Source organism: Ursus maritimus, unplaced genomic scaffold, assembly GCF_017311325.1.
Source record: "Ursus maritimus isolate PB19 unplaced genomic scaffold, ASM1731132v1 scaffold_17, whole genome shotgun sequence".
NCBI lineage: Eukaryota > Metazoa > Chordata > Mammalia > Carnivora > Ursidae > Ursus > Ursus maritimus.
Window position 1 is genome coordinate 18,454,142 of NW_024424119.1, and position 18,939 is coordinate 18,473,080.

At 40.8% G+C, this 18,939-nt stretch overlaps 1 protein-coding gene across 1 annotated transcript in view; it reads left to right on the forward strand.

Annotated features, from left to right (window-relative positions):
* Window positions 1–11,093: 11,093 nt before the first annotated feature.
* TEK (TEK receptor tyrosine kinase) overlaps window positions 11,094–18,939 on the forward strand; it is a 90,833-nt gene continuing 82,987 nt past the window's right edge. The window contains exon 1 of the mRNA XM_008695085.2: window positions 11,094–11,250. Coding sequence (XP_008693307.1) covers window positions 11,199–11,250 — 52 coding nt within the window. The 5' untranslated portion in view covers window positions 11,094–11,198. The remainder of the gene's footprint in view (window positions 11,251–18,939) is intronic.

An 18,939-nucleotide genomic window follows, 5' to 3' on the forward strand; every position in this document is an offset into this window, starting at 1 on the left:
TAATATATACCAAATCTGAACCCAGTTTGATCAAAGCACGTTGTGTCTTGCCAAGCCCTTTCTCACCCTTATTTCTGCTTGCTCAATCAATCACATTTCCCCTAACACGGTATATTATTTCATACCAGTGAGTTTTGTCTCAGACTACTGGTCCATTTGTCGAAATGCCTATCCTACCTCCCTCCTGTCCTTGTCATGGTAAACAGCTCTGCTTTCAGTACCACACTGGAGATTGTCTTGAGCTATCTGGCCTTTTCTAGAGTGGAGCAATGAATAAATAAGTAACTGTTAAGAAGAGAGAATAAGTCTGCTATGACAAATTTCAAAAATTACCACAGTATCAAAGTAGACTTCAGAACAGGAAATATCAAAAATAAAGATTAATATTAATTAAAGACAAGTCAATTTACAAAGATATGTAACAATCCCAAATATGAATAAACCTAACAAATAACCTTCAAAATACATGAAGAAAAATTGATAGAATTGAAAGGATAAATCCAAATCCATAATTATAGTTGGAACATTTAACACTCTGCTTTCAGAAATTGATATAACTGGTAGAAAAGAATAAGTGGGGTTATAGAAGACCTAAATAACACTATACTCCAACTGGACCTAAGTAATTTTTGGAACACTCAGACACCAACAGAATGTATATTCTTTCTAAGTACATGTAGAACACTCACCAGGATACACCTTATTCTGGGCCATAAAATAAACCTAAATGAATTTAAAAGAACTGCAATCATACAAAGTATGTTTTCTGATCACAACAGAATTAAACTATAAATAATTTAAAGAAAGATACCTGTAAAATCCCCTAAATATTTGGGAAGTAAACAACTCATGGATTATAAGGGAAACTAGAAAATATTTTGAACTAAATAAAAATGAAAATTCAACTTATAAAAGTTGTAGGGTACAGCTAAAGCAGTGCTTAGAGGGAAACTTATAGCATAACATGATTATATTAAAAGAGAAAGGTTTCAATTTAGTGATACAAGTTTCTACCTTAAAAAACTAGATGTTAAAGAGTAAATTCAAGGTAAGCAGGAGGATACAAAGGAACTAGAATTACTAAAACAATTGTGAAATAGAAGAACAAATTTGGAGGACTTATACTACCTCATATAAAGATTTACCATAAAGCTCTAGTAACCAAACCATATAGTATTCACAAAAGAATAGACACAGAGATTAATGGCATAGAATGGAGAGTCTAGAAAGATACCAATACATTTGTGGCCAGTTGTTTTTTGGTAAAGGTGCAAAGCAAATTTGATGGAGAAAAGATGGTCTTTTCAACAAATGGTGCTGGAATGGTTGGGCATTCACATGCAAGAAAATAGACCTCAACTTTTACCTGACATCTTAAACAAAATTTAAAAGAGATTAGTGAACAAAATAAAAAATTATAAAATTTTTAGAAGAAAAAATAATCTTTGTGAACTTATGTTTGGCACAGAAGCAATATTTGTAAAAGAAGATACAAGCATACAGATACAGAAGCAATATTTATAAAAGAAAAAGATAGGGGCGCCTGGGTGGCTCAGTCAGCTAAGCGACTAACCCGCTAGGGTCATGATCTCAGGGTCTTGGGATCTCATGATCTCTGGGTCTTGGGATTGAGCACTACATCAGGCAACCTGCTCAGCAAGGAGTCTGTCTCTCTCCCTCTCTCTCTGTCCCTCCCCCTGCTTGTCCTCTGCCTATCTGTCTCTCAATAAATAAAATCTTAAAAGGTAAATTGCGTTTTTTTCCAAATTAAAAATTTTTCCTCTGAAAAACACAATGTTAAGAAAATAGAAAGACAAGCCACAGATTGGGAGAAGATATTTACAAATCACATATTTGACACGAGTATACAAGACTCCCAAGACTCCTGGGGCGCCTGGGTGGCACAGTCAGTTAAGGGTCTGAATCTTAGTTTTGGCTCAGGGCTCAGGTCTGATCTCAAGGTCCTGAGATCCAGCCACCTGTTGATTCAGACTCTGGCTAAGAGTGGAGTCTGCTTGGGTTTCTCTCTCCCTTTCCCTCTGCCCCTCTCCCTGCTCCCCCCCACCCTCCCTCACATACTCACTCTCTCTCTCTCTCTTTCTCTCCAAAATAAATAAATCTTAAAAAAAAAACTCCCAAGACTCCCCAAAAGAAAAGAAACAACTACAGTAAAAAACAGGCAATTTGAACATTTTACTAAAGAAGATAATAGCAAATAAACACATGAAAAGATGCTCAGCATTGTTAGTTATTAAGGAAATACAAATCAAATTACAAAGAGATATCTCTATACACGTATTGCTGTATAGCTAGAAAACAAAATTTTAAAAACCTGACATAACCAAATGCTAGGGCACTTGGGCATATAGGGGAACTAGAACTCTTACATGTTGGTAATGGGAATGCAAAATGTTACAACCACAACAGAAAAAGTCTAGCAGTTCTGTATAAAATTAAGTATATAATCCATAGAATCCACTAATCCCAGTCTCCAGTATTTACCTGAGAAGCAAGAAACATATGTTTACACAAAATCTATGTATGCAAATAATATACAGCTGAAGTTATACAGATGCATAAAGTTATTGGGACATTCCAAATAATGAATAGATAAACTCTGGTATGTCCATACAATGGCATACTATTCAGGAACAAAAAGGAACAAACTCCTCATACATGCAAATGCAGGAATGAATCAAATAAATTATGCCAAATGAAAGAAGCAAGATTCAAAAACTACATACTATATGATTCCTTTATATGACATTCTGGAAACATCAAAATAATAGAGACAGAAAACGTATCTGTGATTGTCTGGGGCTGTTGGTTAGATGAGAGGACTTATGGAAGTGGAGCACAAGGGAACCTTTGGGTTGATGGAAATTGGAGTGATTGGAAGTTGGGGTGATATACAAAGGCATGCATTTGTCAAAACTCCTAGGACTATGAACTTAAAAATGGATGAATTTTTACTTCACACCTATTAAGATGGCTACCACCTAAGATAATGAGCGTTGACAAGGATGTGGATAAATTGAAACCTTCGCACATTATTGGTGGGGATGTAAGATGCTGCAGCTGCTATGGAAAACAATATAGAGGTCCCTCAAAATATTAAAAATAGAACTACTGGGGCCCCCGGGTGGCTCAGTTGGTTAAGTGCCTGACTTGATTTAGGCTCAGGTCATGATCTCAGGATGGTGAGATGAGCCTCATGTGGGACTCCACTCATGGCACAGTCGGCTTGAGATTCTCTATCTCTCCCTCTGCCCCTCCCCCTGCTCATGTGTGCTCTCTCTCCCTCTAAAAATAAATAAAATCTTCAAAAAAAATATCGTATTATCCAGTAGTCCCACTTCCACTTCTGGGTATGTAAATCCAGAAGAATTGGAAGCAAGATCTCAAAGAGATATTTGTATACCCATATTCATTGCAGCGTTATTCACAATAGCCAAGAGGTGGAAACAACACAAATGCCCATTAACTGAGGAATATATATAGGAAATGTGATATATGCATACAATGAAATATTATTCAGCCTTTAAAAAGCATGAAACTCTGTTATATGCCACAACATGGGCAAACCTTGGACATTATGGTAAGTGAGATAAGCCAGTCACAAAAAGGCATATAATTTATGATTCTATTTATAGGAGATATCTAAAGTAAACTCCTAGAAACAGAAAGTATAATTATGGTTGCCAGAAGCTGAGGAGAGGGGTAGATGGGGAGTTGTTTTTCAATGAGTATGGAATTTCAGTTTTGCAAGATGAAAAAAATCCTAGAGATCTGTGGGTTAAAATGGAAATTTATGTGTTTTATACCACAATTTTTTAAAAGGGGGTAAATTTTACTGCATATAAATTATAGTTAAACGTAATTTTTTTTTCGAGACTGAAAAATTTCTAAACTTTACAGAAAAAGCAACGACAACTACCCAAAAACGAACTTCCGAATCCCATCTCATTCCAGGGCCTTCTCCCCTCTCTTGCTGGCTTTAGGATCTCTCCACCTTCTCACCTCTCCGGGGTTCTGAAGGTCTCCCAATGCTGTGTTCCAAAGAGTCCACAGGAAGACAGGTCAGGCAGGACGTCCCTGGTGCAAGCACTTCTGTATAAGGAAAGCAGGAGAAACATGGCCATGGTGGATCGGTCTACTTGGGGCAGAAAAGCGAAGATGATGGCAAACGGGAGGAACTCAGGAGAGGCTCCCACACAGCGGTGACAAGAAGGTGTCCGTTCTCTCGCTTGTCGGCTGGTAGTCTGCGGGGCTGCAGCATCCTCTCCGTCAAGTTGCAGCAGACTCGCGCTTTGCTCTCATTCTCCGCAATGGCGAAGAAGCCGAAAAGGTCCAAGTGGCCCGGGTAGGAGTAGTAGGAGTCTCGGCGCTGGTTCACCAGCCCCTGCCGCAGCCCTCGGACGGCAGCTGCTCCAGGGGCTGCGGATGGTGCAGCGGTCCAACATCTCACCGCTTTCCCTCTGCTCCCAGGACAGAGGCCACAGGTAGAGAAGGAGAGGCTCCGAGATTTTCACGCAGGAGAGGGGCCATGGCACAGAATCCAACAAACTCAACTTTTTAAAAAAGTGCCCAAAAGTCTTCATTTGAAAAATGTTTGCTCTTTGCGTTAAAACTTTATAACTCTTTGTACCAAAAGACGAAGTCTACGTTTCCACCTCTTGGATCTAATCTTAGCTGGGTGCCTTGGTTTGGTGAATAAAATGTGGCAGGAGTAATGACGTGCCTGGGCCTTATTAAAAGATAAATTGAGCCATATTAAAGATGTTAAGAGTTAATTTGAGCAAAAATTGATTTGAATCAGGTAACACCAGATCAGAAGTGGTTGGAAACACTCCACCCATAGGAGTATGGGGGAGCGGCTGGGGGAGGGGCTGGGGAGAGGCTGGGGGAGGGGCTGAGGGAGCGGCTGGGGGAGCGGCTGCGGGAGAGGCTTTTCTAGAGAAAAGGAGGAAGCAAAGTAAGAAAATCGTTGATTGGCTGTAGCTTAAGGCCTAGTTGCTATGATTGGTTATCCTTCGGGAGGGTTTTGATTTCATAACCTTGAGGCATTTACAGGCTTGGATTTGGTTTACTTATGTAGGCCTACACAGCTTTAGAGCCACCTCAGTCTAATGGGCTCCTTGGTCAATTAATTTAACGGCCTCAAAAAAGCTTGCTTCCCTGACTACAAACGAGGGAGGCCAGGTGAGATCAGAACTGTCCAGGTGAGGGCGCCTGGGTAGCGCAGTCGTTAAGCGTCTGCCTTCAGCTCAGGGCGTGATCCCAGCGTTTTGGGATCGAGTCCCACATCGGGCTCCTCTGCTATGAGCCTGCTTATTCCTCTCCCACTCCCCCTGCTGTGTTTGCTCTCTCGCTGGCTGTCTCTCTGTCAAATAAATAAATAAAATCTTAAAAAAAAAAAAAAAAAAGAACTGTGCAGGTGAGCCTGAACTGTTTGTCGACTCACAAAGTCATGAGCGATGTAGGTATTTATTGTTTTAAACCACTAAGTCATAGGGTGGTTTATTGGATTTCATTAACTACCAACCGAAAGAAGCTTTTACAGATGAAATGACATATGAATTGTATTTTGAAGGATGAATAGGAGTTTCTTTTCTTTTTCTTTTTCTTATTATTTTTGTCTTTTTTTGAAGGGCTTTTGGGGGGGGGGGTCATGAAAAATATCCCCAGTCTATTCTGTCCGTGGCATATTGGTCTCAGTGGTTGCAGGGCATTCTGGTTACTTTTTCCCTTAAGCCATTGAGAAAATAGCACAGGATCATCTGGAATGAACTACAGAGTCCCTGCAACCTCTGGGGCTAAAGCAAAGACTCCTAAAAATTTTACTGCCAGTACCATCCTTTGGTGTTTAACCACACAATGCCTGATTTCGTTATTTAACTGTTCCTGTTTTGATGTATTGTTGTCATGCTAGGATGATGTCATTGTGAGGTTCACAAAAGCAGAAACTACATCTTCTAGATCTGCTTCTCTTCCTACAGCAACAAGCGTAGTCCTTGTCATTTAGATGCTAAAAGAAAAAAAAAAGATATAGAGTAAATGAGGTTCGTGGAGGGTCAGGTATTTTCCTATTTTCCATAGCCGTCAGCTCTGCTCTAGACCACAGTGGGTGTTGCCACTTTAATTGTGATGTCCTGGCGAAGGGCCAGGATTTAATGGCTGATGACCCTTCCTTTTCTGCTAGCCCCTGTTAAGTACAGTGGGTTCACAAAAAAGTTCATGAAAGTCCTTAAGAAGCCAGACATGATGGCACTGGAGGTTCAGTGACCATAGCCCTACAAAAGGCAGGATGATGCCAGGGCTACCCTGTGGGAAGAGCCAACACCAAAACCTGTTTGCTTACCTCCTGGATGCTGGGCTTTACTTGGATTCTCTTTCATATTTGCCAATGGGTGTTTTAAGGTATATCCTACTGCCCTGGGTCTCAAGGATTTCCCCCATTCTTCTTCATTTGTACATATATGCTCACTATTTTTTAAAATGTTGAAATTTTAGAAAGTTATAAAGAAGAAAATAGATATTATCAAACAACCTAGAAATAATAGCATTTAATATTTTGGCATACATTTGTCATATATATTGGACTCTGTGTGTGTGTGTGTGTGTTTTAGGTGTATAAATTTCACACTGTTCAAACTTTTTTCCCAGTCAACAGTATACTATAAACATCTTTACATCCTTCATTGTCAGTATGCTTCCACCACACTTTGACATTTGTCTATTTCATTGTATACCATGATTTATATAAATAATCCATTTTTATTGGCTGTTGAGATTGTTTCTGTGTTTTGATTATTGTCAACAGTGCTTCTATAATGCCTTTGTACATATATTTTGGGGCACATCTTTGGCTTTTGCTTGGGATATATCATAAAGGTGGATTTTCTCAGCTAAAGGATATGCATCTATGGCTTTTGCTACATATTTGTGATACTGACCTCGAGACATGTGAAACCAGTTCAGAGTAATATTGTATACTCTCCACACTTCTTCGCATTCTTTATTGTCCCTTGATATTTTTGTTAATCGTCTGAAAGATTTTTAATGTTTTCTCTAGATGTTTTTTCCTTTATTAAGTGCGAAAACCAGAGGATAGAAAACAACAAATTAGCCAAGTGCCTTGTTGGCTTATTTTGTTTGCTTGTTGCTGGTTTGGTTTTCTTTTTTATTCTGCAATGAGTATGTCTGGAAAAATAAAATTAAACTGAGTAAGCTTGACTCATGAGGAAGCTCCCTTTCATTTCCCTGGAGCAAGGCAGTGGAGTGCTCACAGGTCCTGATATTAGCAATTACTATTTTGGAAGCACAATGAGAAGTGACTACATTCTTCAGTGTTATCAAGCTTTTTCCATTATCTGTCAAAGTTTCATTTCACATACTTTCTTAAGTGTATACCCTGTTGGTATTTATGATATTTCCTATATTTCTCTTTATCTACATTTTAGCATGTTGAAGTCTACAGATGAACTATGCAAAAAAAAAAAAAAAGAGTCATATATTAAACTTGCAAAAATTGGAAGCCAAAGACCAAGATTCTAATACTCCCTCTGCTACCCACAGCTGAGCACATTTCTTAGACTCTGTGGGACCTCATTTCTGCATTGCAAATAGTTCTGTATAACAGTCCAGGGGTGGTAGTGATGGCCGAGAATGGGGAAAGAATCTGTAGAGAGGCTTTATTAAATAAAACTTGTGCCAGCTACTATGTATATATTATCTTGCTAAATAGGCATTATTTCCCCTCATTCTCTTTTTCTTTTCTTTTTTTTTAAGTAGGCTCTGTACCCAGCATGGAGCCCAACGCCGGGCTTGAACTCATGACCCTGAGAGCAAGACCTGAGTTGAGATCAAGGGTCAGATGCTTAACTGACTGAGCCACCCCAGTGCTCCCTGCCCTTATTTTAAAGAAGAGAAATCTGAGGTTCAGAGATGTGAATTGCCTAGGTCATACAGTGAGTCGATTATGGCAATAACATGGAATCTAGGTTTGCCTAGCTCCAAAGCCTTTTCTAGATGTATGTGAGTAATAATGTGTTTTCATTTATTAGCTCATGAAGTATTCATTTAAGACCTACTATGTGCCAAACACTGTGCTCAGTTCTGAGAATTCAGTGAATAAGTTAGATATCCTCTGCCGTATGAGGATTGCAGTCAACTTGGGGTGGGGGGAAGCGACACAAATGTATGATTACCAGTTGTGATTAGCACCATGAACAAAAGGATGTGGTGTTGTGAGAGAAGAACAGGGGAGAGATTTCTGAGCCTGAGAAGGTAGCAAGGAGTTAGGCAGGCATGGGAAGATGATTTCAAACTTTCCAGGTGGACCGAGCTGCTAAGGGTGGAGAGCTGAACCAGCTGTCCCCCCCACAAGGCTCTTCAGGGGATGGAGATGCCCTGATGATGGCCACAGCCGCTTTCTAGAGAAGGCTTGTGGCATGTCCAAGTATGTGGTATTTCCTTAATACGTTCTGTACTGGGGAGAGTCCTGTCCAGACGTGGAAGTGGCCTCTCCCTTCCCTTGGAAATTCTGGCATACCATCCAGTTTTGCAACTTCCCAGTATGTTGCCAGTCAGCTCTGCTGACCTATTGGCCCCACAGAGCCTGGTGAATCTTGTATTATTGTTCCTTGATTGGTTCTTCATGTTCTAATATCCACAGGGCAGAAAGTTAGAGCAGAGCATGTTTGGCCACTTTTGTCCCCAGTAATCTTCACTTTACACTGGGAATATATATGCTAAAGATTCGGACATCCCAGAGAAAAGTTGCTCAACCTTTTAACTAGCGATATAATTATAGGCTCAGGATATTTAGTAGTATTTATTCAGTGGGGTCAATACTTCGGATAGCATTGGAAAGGATTACATGGAAGATGAGATCAAGCTTCATAGCTCTTTTGGATAATGGAGCAACATTGCCTTTTCCAAAATGAGCAGCATTTCTGGATTACAGAGCGAAGAACGAAAGTGAGTCACCTATTTTAGATAAGGGAAGGAGAGAGAACTTAACAATTCGAAGTAAAGGTAGATCTTTCTGGATAATGGGGGAAAGATGAAACTGAGGTGCTTTTCTGAATAACAGAGGGAGGCAACCCACAAAAGAAAGCGAGGTAGTAGCATCTTTGGCCCACAAGAACTAGCCAACAGGAGGGCATGTGAGCAATTACTTCCTTGTGTGGCCATCAAGCACAAACAGAGGAAGCTGTGCCTGAGGAGGCAGGTGCCCTGGAGCTTGTTTATTTCCAAGGCTTTCCATTGCTGCTCCATATGGCCTGGGGCCAGTGGACCTCACAAAGCCTCAGCCGCCATGTTCTTAAAATAGAGCATGTTTGTGACCCTCTAGGTTCCGCAGTGACCGAGATACAAAGCTAGCATCTTCTCTGAATTGCCCAGATGAGAGGACCTAGAAACCCACTTGGAGATGCTGTGAGGGACGGTTTAGTCATTTAGACTCAGGAGCTGTTACAATTGGAGGGAAATTAGTCACATCCAGTATAAATCCTTCATTTTACAGTTGAGGAAACTGAGGCCTGCGGGTGGGAAATGACTCGTCCAAGACCTCACAGGAAGAACAGAGCTGGGACTAGAGCCCAGAATCCCCGACTCCCAGCCTGGTTCTTTACAACACCAAACTTAAAGCCATTTCATAAGATGAGAGAATGGCTTTCTGGAGGAATTGCTTGGGACGGAAATCAGAGACTGAACGGAAAGACTCAAGGAAAGGAATACATTAGCATTTAACGAAAGTCGTCTATGAATTAGGCATTGTGCCAGCTTCATTTAATCCTCTCAAAAATCCCCATGTTGGAGATAATATTGCCGTTTTACAGCTGTTGAAACTGAGATGCAAGAGATTAAGTAAACGTGGGTGAGTAAGCACTTGAACCCAGGTCTGCTTGAAAACAGCCTGCGCTTCTCTACCCGAGCAGACTGGAAACATCCATTGGTTCTCAGGATCGTCACTGAGGTAATAAAACCTGGGACAGAAATGAGGCAAGGCCAGCAGGCGTCTGCCTTTCCCTATGGTGAGCAGGCAGCCCTTTCCTCAGGGTGATGAGGAAGAGTGTTATGGAGAAACGATCTTCTGGATCAGCTTAAGGTTTCTGATCTCATTTTAAGTATGGTTACTCCAGTGGCTGTTTTCCTTTTGGCCTAGGTATTCTCTCTGCTCTTATGCATGCTATTTTTATTCCAATTGAATCACTTATATTAGGTATTGACACAGGTTATTTTTAAAGTTTTGTATATAATTTGCTTCGGAGACACCACCGGCCAATAACCATGAAATCCCTTTCATTACTAAAATCCTTCGAGGCTAAGTGCTTTAAGAAATGAGATCACCTTCAGATGAATCGTTATCGAAAATTAAAGCTATAGCCAGTAGCATGGATATTTTCGGGCTCTTGGCCAGCAAATAAACCATCTGTGTGAAAGAAAACAGGCTGACAATTTTGGACTCTGGTCTCCGTGGCTGCATTGTGCATTGACCTCACCGGTAATTGGCCAAATTAATTGCCTTTGGGTTGTGTTCTCTCATCACGGAATCTTCCTTTCCCAATTCAAACCATGTGGGTTAAAATGAGAAAACAAAAGCAAATACTCCTCCCCACCCCACACCCGAAAGCCCCTCTGTCAGGGATCCCAAGTGGACCCAGGGGTGGGGGTGGGGGGGCGGGTTGCTGTTGGAGGCCGAGAAGGGCTGGTCATCACCGCATACCATCCATAGGTGGAGAGCTGTTAGTCTGTTTCCCGCCTATCAGAGGATACCCCTATTGTTCCTGAAAACGCTGACCAGGACCCACACCTCCAACAAAAATTCCTCTACCCCTTACAACAGCAAAAGCAGCAGCAGAACTAACAGCAATAGAGAAGTGTTTTGATGAATTGCAAGATGGCTGGGGCTTGCAGTGCCCCCAGTCCTGCTGATACCAAATGCCTTTAAGATACAGCCTTTCCCATCCTAATCTACAAAGGAAACAGGAAAAAGGAACTTAAAACTCCCTGTGCTCAGACAGAAATGAGACTGTTACAGCCCGCTTCTGTGCTGTTCCTTCTTGCCTCTGACTTGTAAACAAGACCTAGTAGAACATGCGAATGGAAAGTCACAAACCTCTGTGTGTTTGAAAGGATCCTTGGGACCTCATGCACTTCTGCGGAAACTGGATGGAGAGATTTGGGAAAGCATGGACTCTTTAGCCGGCTTAGTTCTCTATGGAGTCAGCTTGCTCCTTTCTGGTAAGATTTGGCTTTGATTTTTTTTAGTTTTAGTTTTTTTTTTTTTTTTTTTTTTTTTTTTTTGAGTTAGTGATTCTGGGCTTTCTCACCAGCTGGTAGTGCCGATTAACAAGGGGCAGCTGTGGCATGGGCGCTGTTTCTCTATGACTTCACATTTAATATATGTGAGGATTAAAATGCAATGTCTTTGTGCATTGGATTTTTCTAGAGTTTCCCTTCTGCGTAATTGTCACCTGTGTTGCCACAGATTATGAGAACTGATCGGGTCACTTTACTTGTAGAGATTCACTTACTATGATGCATTATTTTACTGCTCCTCGTTTGGGATTGTTTCCTTATTAAAAAAAAAAAATAAGCCCAGTTTTACCTGCTGCAAAAAAAATCTTCCATAATTTTTAAAAAATGAAATTCATGCAGAGAATTATGGGACCCACGTAGGGCAATGTGCAGATTGTCATTTTTAAATGAGAACAAAAATGCTTTTCTATAAGGATTTCATATCCATGTCCTATTTTAATCAAAACAGTCAAAGGCTCGGCTTTTTGTTTGTTTTTCTTAGAGCTGGGGTCATGGCTATATAATTTTTGTTATATTTGTAAAAATATTCGGCATGTAGTAATTTATAAAGTCTTTATTGGCCCAATGGGACAAAAGTTAAGGCAGTTACCCCGATCCCTGGGCACAGGAGAGTATCGAAACCTGTTGTAGAGCTAAGGAATGGTTGGCTTGGGTGTTTTTAGATCTGGTATGTCTGTTGCTCAGAATCTCCAGATAGTGGCATGCCTCTTATGTTCACTCACCCTGTGGGACGCTGGCTGAGACTGGTATCAATACCTGAAAGGCAAATCACAACTATAATCGCCACCAGTCTCTCCTTTTTAGTTTGAAAACATTCTAATTATTATAATGAAAATAGAATTGGTAATGGAAATCAAATTGGGAAAATGTGCTGAATTCAGTGGTGCGGTCTGTATTCTATTACTAGAAATTGATCTAAACGTACGTAAGTATGTGTTAAATTATTTTCATCTTTTTCTATGTTTGAAATATTAAATACTCAAAAAAGTAATCCAACAAGACCACAGAATTGCATGTAATTTGTCTATAGCTTTTCAGTTTGCTTTCAACACCCAATTATATTGAGGATTTAATAATATTTTTAAGACTAAGAATGTGTAATATAAATTGCTGAGTTGATTTCAGTGTTTTGTACAAGTTATTTATATTAACATAGAAATGTTGATTTCTCCAGTATAGACACCTTTAAAACAAATAATTATGATTCCATTTTTATTTTGCTTTCTTTTCTGTGTGACATATTTATCAGTAACATGAAGTCTGGAACTATCCTACACCAGAGATTATAGTAATCAAAGCCCAGGGATCTGTAGTTGCTCTGAGATACTTTATAAGTTAAATCACCTGTGTACACACACGTGCAAACACACAATTTTAATTTACTTTTTCCCTCAAAGTGACTGTGTCATGGTTTTTTGCAGTATAGACTTAGACATAAAATCAGACAAAAAAAATTATGTGGCTGAAATAGTTGTTCTGTGTCTAGACCTTAGTTCCCTGGAAACATAGCCCTGACTTCAACAGGGGGAGGCCCAAGGAGGGGGATTTCAGGCTCCTGTTCAAAAGGAAGGGTGACACTAGCAAGGTTGGTTTCTGGGGTAGGTCTGTTGTATTGGAATCCTAACTTACCTTCCCAGTATAACCCTCCACGGACATGGATACACAATGCTTGGTAATTGCAACAAGAATACAGCACAATCATGTCTACAAGCATAGGAATCCATTCTTCACACCAGACTCCACTGGTACACCACAGTAATGGAGCAAAGGACTTACGGCTTATGCACTTCTCTCTCTAGTCCAATGGGTTGTTTCTGATTCCTTTTTCTCTGAACAAATACGACTGAAACAATATGTCGCATTTACCTCAGTGAAGGTGGCTCTGGGTGGCAGATACTGACACATAAGGAAAAGGTATATAATTTTCAGAAGACTTCCCCAGATTCTGGTACATTCCCCTCCTGGTTGAGAATCATGGCCAACTTACAAACAAGTTCTAATAAACATACTAGCTTTTCCCTACTCTCCAATCCTTACCAAATTGAGCTGTTATGTCTAAAGAGTTGTATATGCAGAAATACAAAATAAATTACTCTTTCTGCTTTATCACAGTATGTCCTATATGAGCAACACTGACCCAATGGGAAGTCTCTAGTAGTGTGCCTTCATATCTCTTTCCTGCTTCATTTGACATTTTAAATAACAACCACTATCTCTACTAGTGGATATCTTGTCTGGAATGACAGTGGAAATTCGGCTACAAGGTCAGGGAAGTGGTCCCAGATGGAACCTTCTCATTAAGGCTGGTCTTAGAAGGCTATATCGGGTCTGAGTAATCAGGGGTGGAGGTCCAGAAGCTGGGACCAGAGACACACCTGGGAATTATTCTAACAGGGAGGAGTTTTGCTTTCTTCATAGATGCTCCCTACTAAGCATTGTCTTTGTTGTAAATGTCAGCATTTCCCTTTCGGCTCTTTTCTGGGCAAGCGTCCTGCAAGAGTTCTAGTTCTTTTAAGACATATCTCCAGGAGGGAAGGACTCGTCCAAGTCCATTTCAGAAGACTGTGGTATGTCTTCTGGCGGATTCATATGGGTAGGCTCCACATTTTTCTGACATTATAAATTTTTCTACTAAAAAAATATATGTGTGACTGTGTAACCTGCTTATTCCCTGTAGATGGCTTATTGGTTAGAGCACAGAATCTGGATTCCGATGATTTCTCTAAGGTGGATAATTGGACCAAACCCAAAAGATAGCATTTCAAAATAGATGAATGTGAAGTTATAAGTTTGGTTTCAAAAAATGTATGTATGTCTGTTCAGTGTGAGAGAGTCTTGGTTAGTTGAAAGTTCTAGGGAGTAACACCTACATTTTGGTGATACACAAAATCCATAAGTGCCGACGTGTGTTCTGCTTACTAAAAATGTAATAGATAAGCTGCAACAGTTCACTTAAGTAGAAATAAAAGGTCTACATTAGAAATGGTAGTCACTTTACTGCTCAGAGAATATCCATTAAACACTGAAGACATTGGGAAATTTGACAGCAAACATAGTGGTCAAGCAGGATGGTAAGTCCTTTGGAAAAATATTTAGCCAGGAGAAAAGAGATGAAGAACAGTATTTTTAAGGGTTTCCATAGAGAAGATGCCATAGATTGACATTGTATTTTGCCAGATCTAGGATACAGGGATGAAGGGCGTTTGGCTTTATTAATGGAAACCTTCTAAATACTGGATCATCGTCCCCATGAGGAGTGGGCTCCCACACTGGAGACTGTTGAGGCATAGATTGGGTCATCTGAAGAATGTGGAGTGTGATGGTTACTCTACTTCTCTTTCACGTCCCTTTCATTTTACTGTTCGTGGCTCCTCCCTTCTCACTTAGGTGGAGAAGAGTTCAGAAAAGTCACCAGCATCTTTGCCCGATGAATCCAAACTGGGTGTATTTCCTGAATTTTAACTCAATCAACATACCTTATGAGAAAAAAGCATATGTGTACACGTGGTATGATGACTCTTCTGAAGCCACTGCTCTATGGGACTGAGGTGGAGCCAGTCAAGAATGCAGGAGAAAGTTAGGAGTATGGATAGTGAAATCACAGACGTGGGGTTAAGCTCAAATTGGCTGACGATGGGAAAGTTACTTGGTTTCTCAAAGCCACTGTTTTCTCACCTTTTATGGATGAGAGGACCTATTCCCCAAAATTGTTATGCGCATCATGTGATGCAAGGAGAGAGCTTACCAGTAAGAACTTCCTTAATAAATGAAGCTAGTATAATAAAAAAGAAATGCTTGTATGAGGACCTCTGTGCTAGTTCAAGACTAGTCTAATCTTTTTCAGCATGTAGGGGAGTCACTTATGCTCATAGAAGCACTCTCCTTCTAAAAGACCTCAACATAATCTAATTCCACAAATTTTATGCTTGGCTCTCTCCATGTGGGCTATTATCCAGTGTTTCTCCTCACCTCCCCATGCATCCTTGCTCTAGACTCTCTGCATTCACTCCGGCCCATCTCGACAATCTGTGCACTCCTTCCTCCTGGCTCTTGTTCGTGCTCTCCCATCCATTTGGAAATGATACTTTTCATGCCTACTCTGCAAACAGAGTTCAACTCAACTTGCCTAGGCCAACTTTTCCTCAGGATCTTCCCCTTATCCTGAGTTCCCTTACCATATAGGTTGTGTCTTTGTGACTTGGGCACATAGATTTAGCTCCATCAGCCTTTAACATTTTTGACAACAGATACTGCTTCTTTTTTGTTGTCTATAGTGCATGCATTTGATGTTCAATAATCTTTATTGGGTAGAGTTTAATATGCCATAATAAATTGTTGGTATGCCACAGCAGTCCTGAAAGAAAGAGGGAATGTCGTAGAAAGGGTTTTAGTCACATTGAAATAATAATAATAATAATAATAATAATAATAATAATAAATTTCATATAAATTGCAAGTAGTATTCACTCAAATCTTAAAAGGTTGCCTTATGTTAAATATACGATGTGAATAAGGTCAAAAGAAAATTCCTTTATTCCCTTAGGTGTGAAACATAAAAATACATTCATGAAAATAGGTCTAACCTGGCCTTTACGTAACATTAGATATTGTACTACTGTTGAATATCACCCAAAAGATATATCGACTTTTTGTTCAATAGACCTTTGAATTATTGCCCGCCTTCTGTTTATTCATTTATTCATTCCGTTACTCAACTATCATTTCAGTCAGTGAAGACATATTGAGGATTTACCTCATGCCAAGTACTGTTCTAGAGACCAGGAATGCAAAAAGGGATGAGTCCTTTTTTCGTCCTTGCTAAATTCGCATTTTAGTAGGAAAGGAGTATAGGCGGATGAATTATATGATGTTGTGGTAAATGATACCATAGGGATACATATAAAATCAAGCTTTTCAAGAGCTACAAAAGCTATTACTGGCTCCAATAATAAAAAGTAAAACTCTAAATATAAATTGCATATAAATGTCTAACTAGATGTCTAAAAACATAGAATGTCAACTTCATTAGTTACTAAATATAGTATGAATAAAATGAATAATATTTGACAACAATCTCTAGGTTAGGTTTTCCTCACTTTGCAAGAATTCCTAAATAGTTGTGATATTGCCAATTACTGCCACTTGTAGTTATAAGTTGCTCACAGCCAAATGATTTGAAAACTAAGAATATAAAAAGGAAAAGGGAAGAAAGCATTTTCCATCAGAGGGAGCAGGGGGTGTGGAACAGCAGGGCAAGTTCAAGGAAGTCGAGTAAGGCTGGAATGTAGGGTGGAAGTGGAGAATAAGGTTGGGGTCAGAAAGGGAAGGCCTTGTAGGCCATTTTAAGTAACTTGTACCTCATTCTGTACATGTTGAAACTTAGTACGGTGTTTGTCCTATCGTAGCTGATTAATATTTTGGAAAATTCACTGTGATAATAGTAGGGAAGATGGGTTGATCTGGCAGAGAGCATAGGCCCAGACTAATAATGTGTCTTTTCAAAACTCCAGGAAGGAAGGCCTGGATGGACAAGGGGGTTGAGAGTGTTCAGGAGGTGAAACTGTAAGGATTGGTGATGGGTTGCATATGGGAGATTGAGTGACAGGGGGAGATTAAGTATTGCTCTGTGGTTCTGTTTTGGGTAGTGGTGCTGTCATTCACTGTGCTGGAAATGTGGCAAAAGGAACTGGTTGGACATGAACTGAGTTGGAGCCAATCATTATTTTGTACATGTTCATTTTGAGGTTCCATGTAAAGGGAAATATTTGGCAAAATTTGACTCTCTGGGTCTGAAGTTCCGATGAAGGAGATTGGGCAAGGGCTTGAGACAAAGGCATCCTTGGTTTATGGGAAGTGAAGCCATGGTCATGAACGTATATGAAAATTAAGCGAAGGGACAAAAAAGAGGAAGTAGCCAAGGGTTCTATGAAGAAACAGTCAGGGAGTTGGTAGGAGAAGCAAATCCAATCAGATTTCTTTTCTGGAATTTTGGAGAATTGGTGTGGCCACAGCTAAGGAAGAAGAGTGTTTTAGGAAGAGGAGAGTAGAATGGGGGCAGTGGAGTGACAACCTCTGGGCTTGACATGGGGGCACCAGACCCCAGGTGTGTTGTTTTACTGAACACCAGCTGCACTCATAACATTATGGACCAGAACTGGAAGGGATGTCAGAGGATCAGTTGGCATCATTCCCAGCCTTCAGGAAAGGGAATGTCTAAAGTTGCCTCCCTTATTTCTGGAATTTCAAACTGATAACCCAATTCCCACCAGTCTGGCCAGACTATTCCTTAACTCCTAGCACACGTGCAGAATTTTTTTTTAGATTGAGCCGTGCCTGCTTTCCTCTGCATCCCATCCCCCCACTACCTCCTCTTGTCCCTTCAAGAATCTGACCATCCTTCTCTTGGTGTTTCTTTCCCAAGGCTGCAGGGGCAGGTGTGGGGACATGGGTCTGCCAGATGGGCAGAGTCCTGATTCTTTTCAACACATCCGCTGATTAGAGGGAGTGCATTCCTTCTGTCCGGCGGTTCCCTGTCTGACATGTATGGATGTAACAAGGGAGCCTGTCCAGCAGCCAGATGACAGACATTGTGGGAGGCTGCTGTTAGCATTCTGTTGGCCACTGCCCTTGCTCAGGGCTTGACCAGTGAGGTGTATGTGGTGGTCACACCCATCTCAGCAGATCTGTCAGCTTTCCCGCTTTTGTTAGAGGGTGACATCATGCTTCCTGGGGGGAGTGCTGGAAGACAATGCCCGGCCACTTTTCTCCAGATACAATAGGCGGAGTCAGGAAGGCAGTATTGACATTGCTGGGGCTGGGAGGCACTCACTGCTCTGCGGCCGTCAGATGGTGAACCAGCTTAACCTTGGCACACAGGGCCTGGGTTGTGCAAGGCGTCTGGCTGCAGAGCCAAAGGGGACTCCGCCCTGGGGACGGGACTGCTTTAGACATCTGGGAATCTGGGATGGGCTTCAAATTCCGATCGCTCTGTCAAAAACAACCACAAAACAATAATCGTACCAGATAACAAAAATGACTACCATGGATTGAATGTCTATGTGCCAAGTATTTAAAATGATTTTTTAATAACTCACAACAACCTTTCACAATAGATAATATTTTTTAAATAGATGGCAAAACCGACGCTCAAAAAGCAACTTGGTTAAAATTTAATAGACATCTATTATTTCGAACTGCCTAGCATCCCTGTTTTTCAGGAGCTGTCATTATTTCCCTGTGACCCTGATGGGACTGCCAATCACTGCTCGCAGAGTGTACCACTCATCTGACCACAGCAGTTGGTTCGGATGGAGGATCCATGACCCAGTAGGTCCAGTTAGACTCTTTCTCTGGGAATTTGTGAGCAAGAGGTTCTCTTTCTCCAGTGAGGACACTGAAGACCCGGAGCTACCAGCTTCCCTGTACAGTTGAAAGAAGCTGGTCTTTGGCAGGAGAGAATGAGCTCTCTTGCACAGAGAGAACAGAACCATGACAGGCATTCCGCGATTACTGGAGTGTTGAGTCCGGCGGTTTTAGATCAGAGACCCGCCCCTGTACCTTCCAAACGAGGGAGCCAGTTACCTTCAGTTGCTTCCATAATTTGAGTTGGCT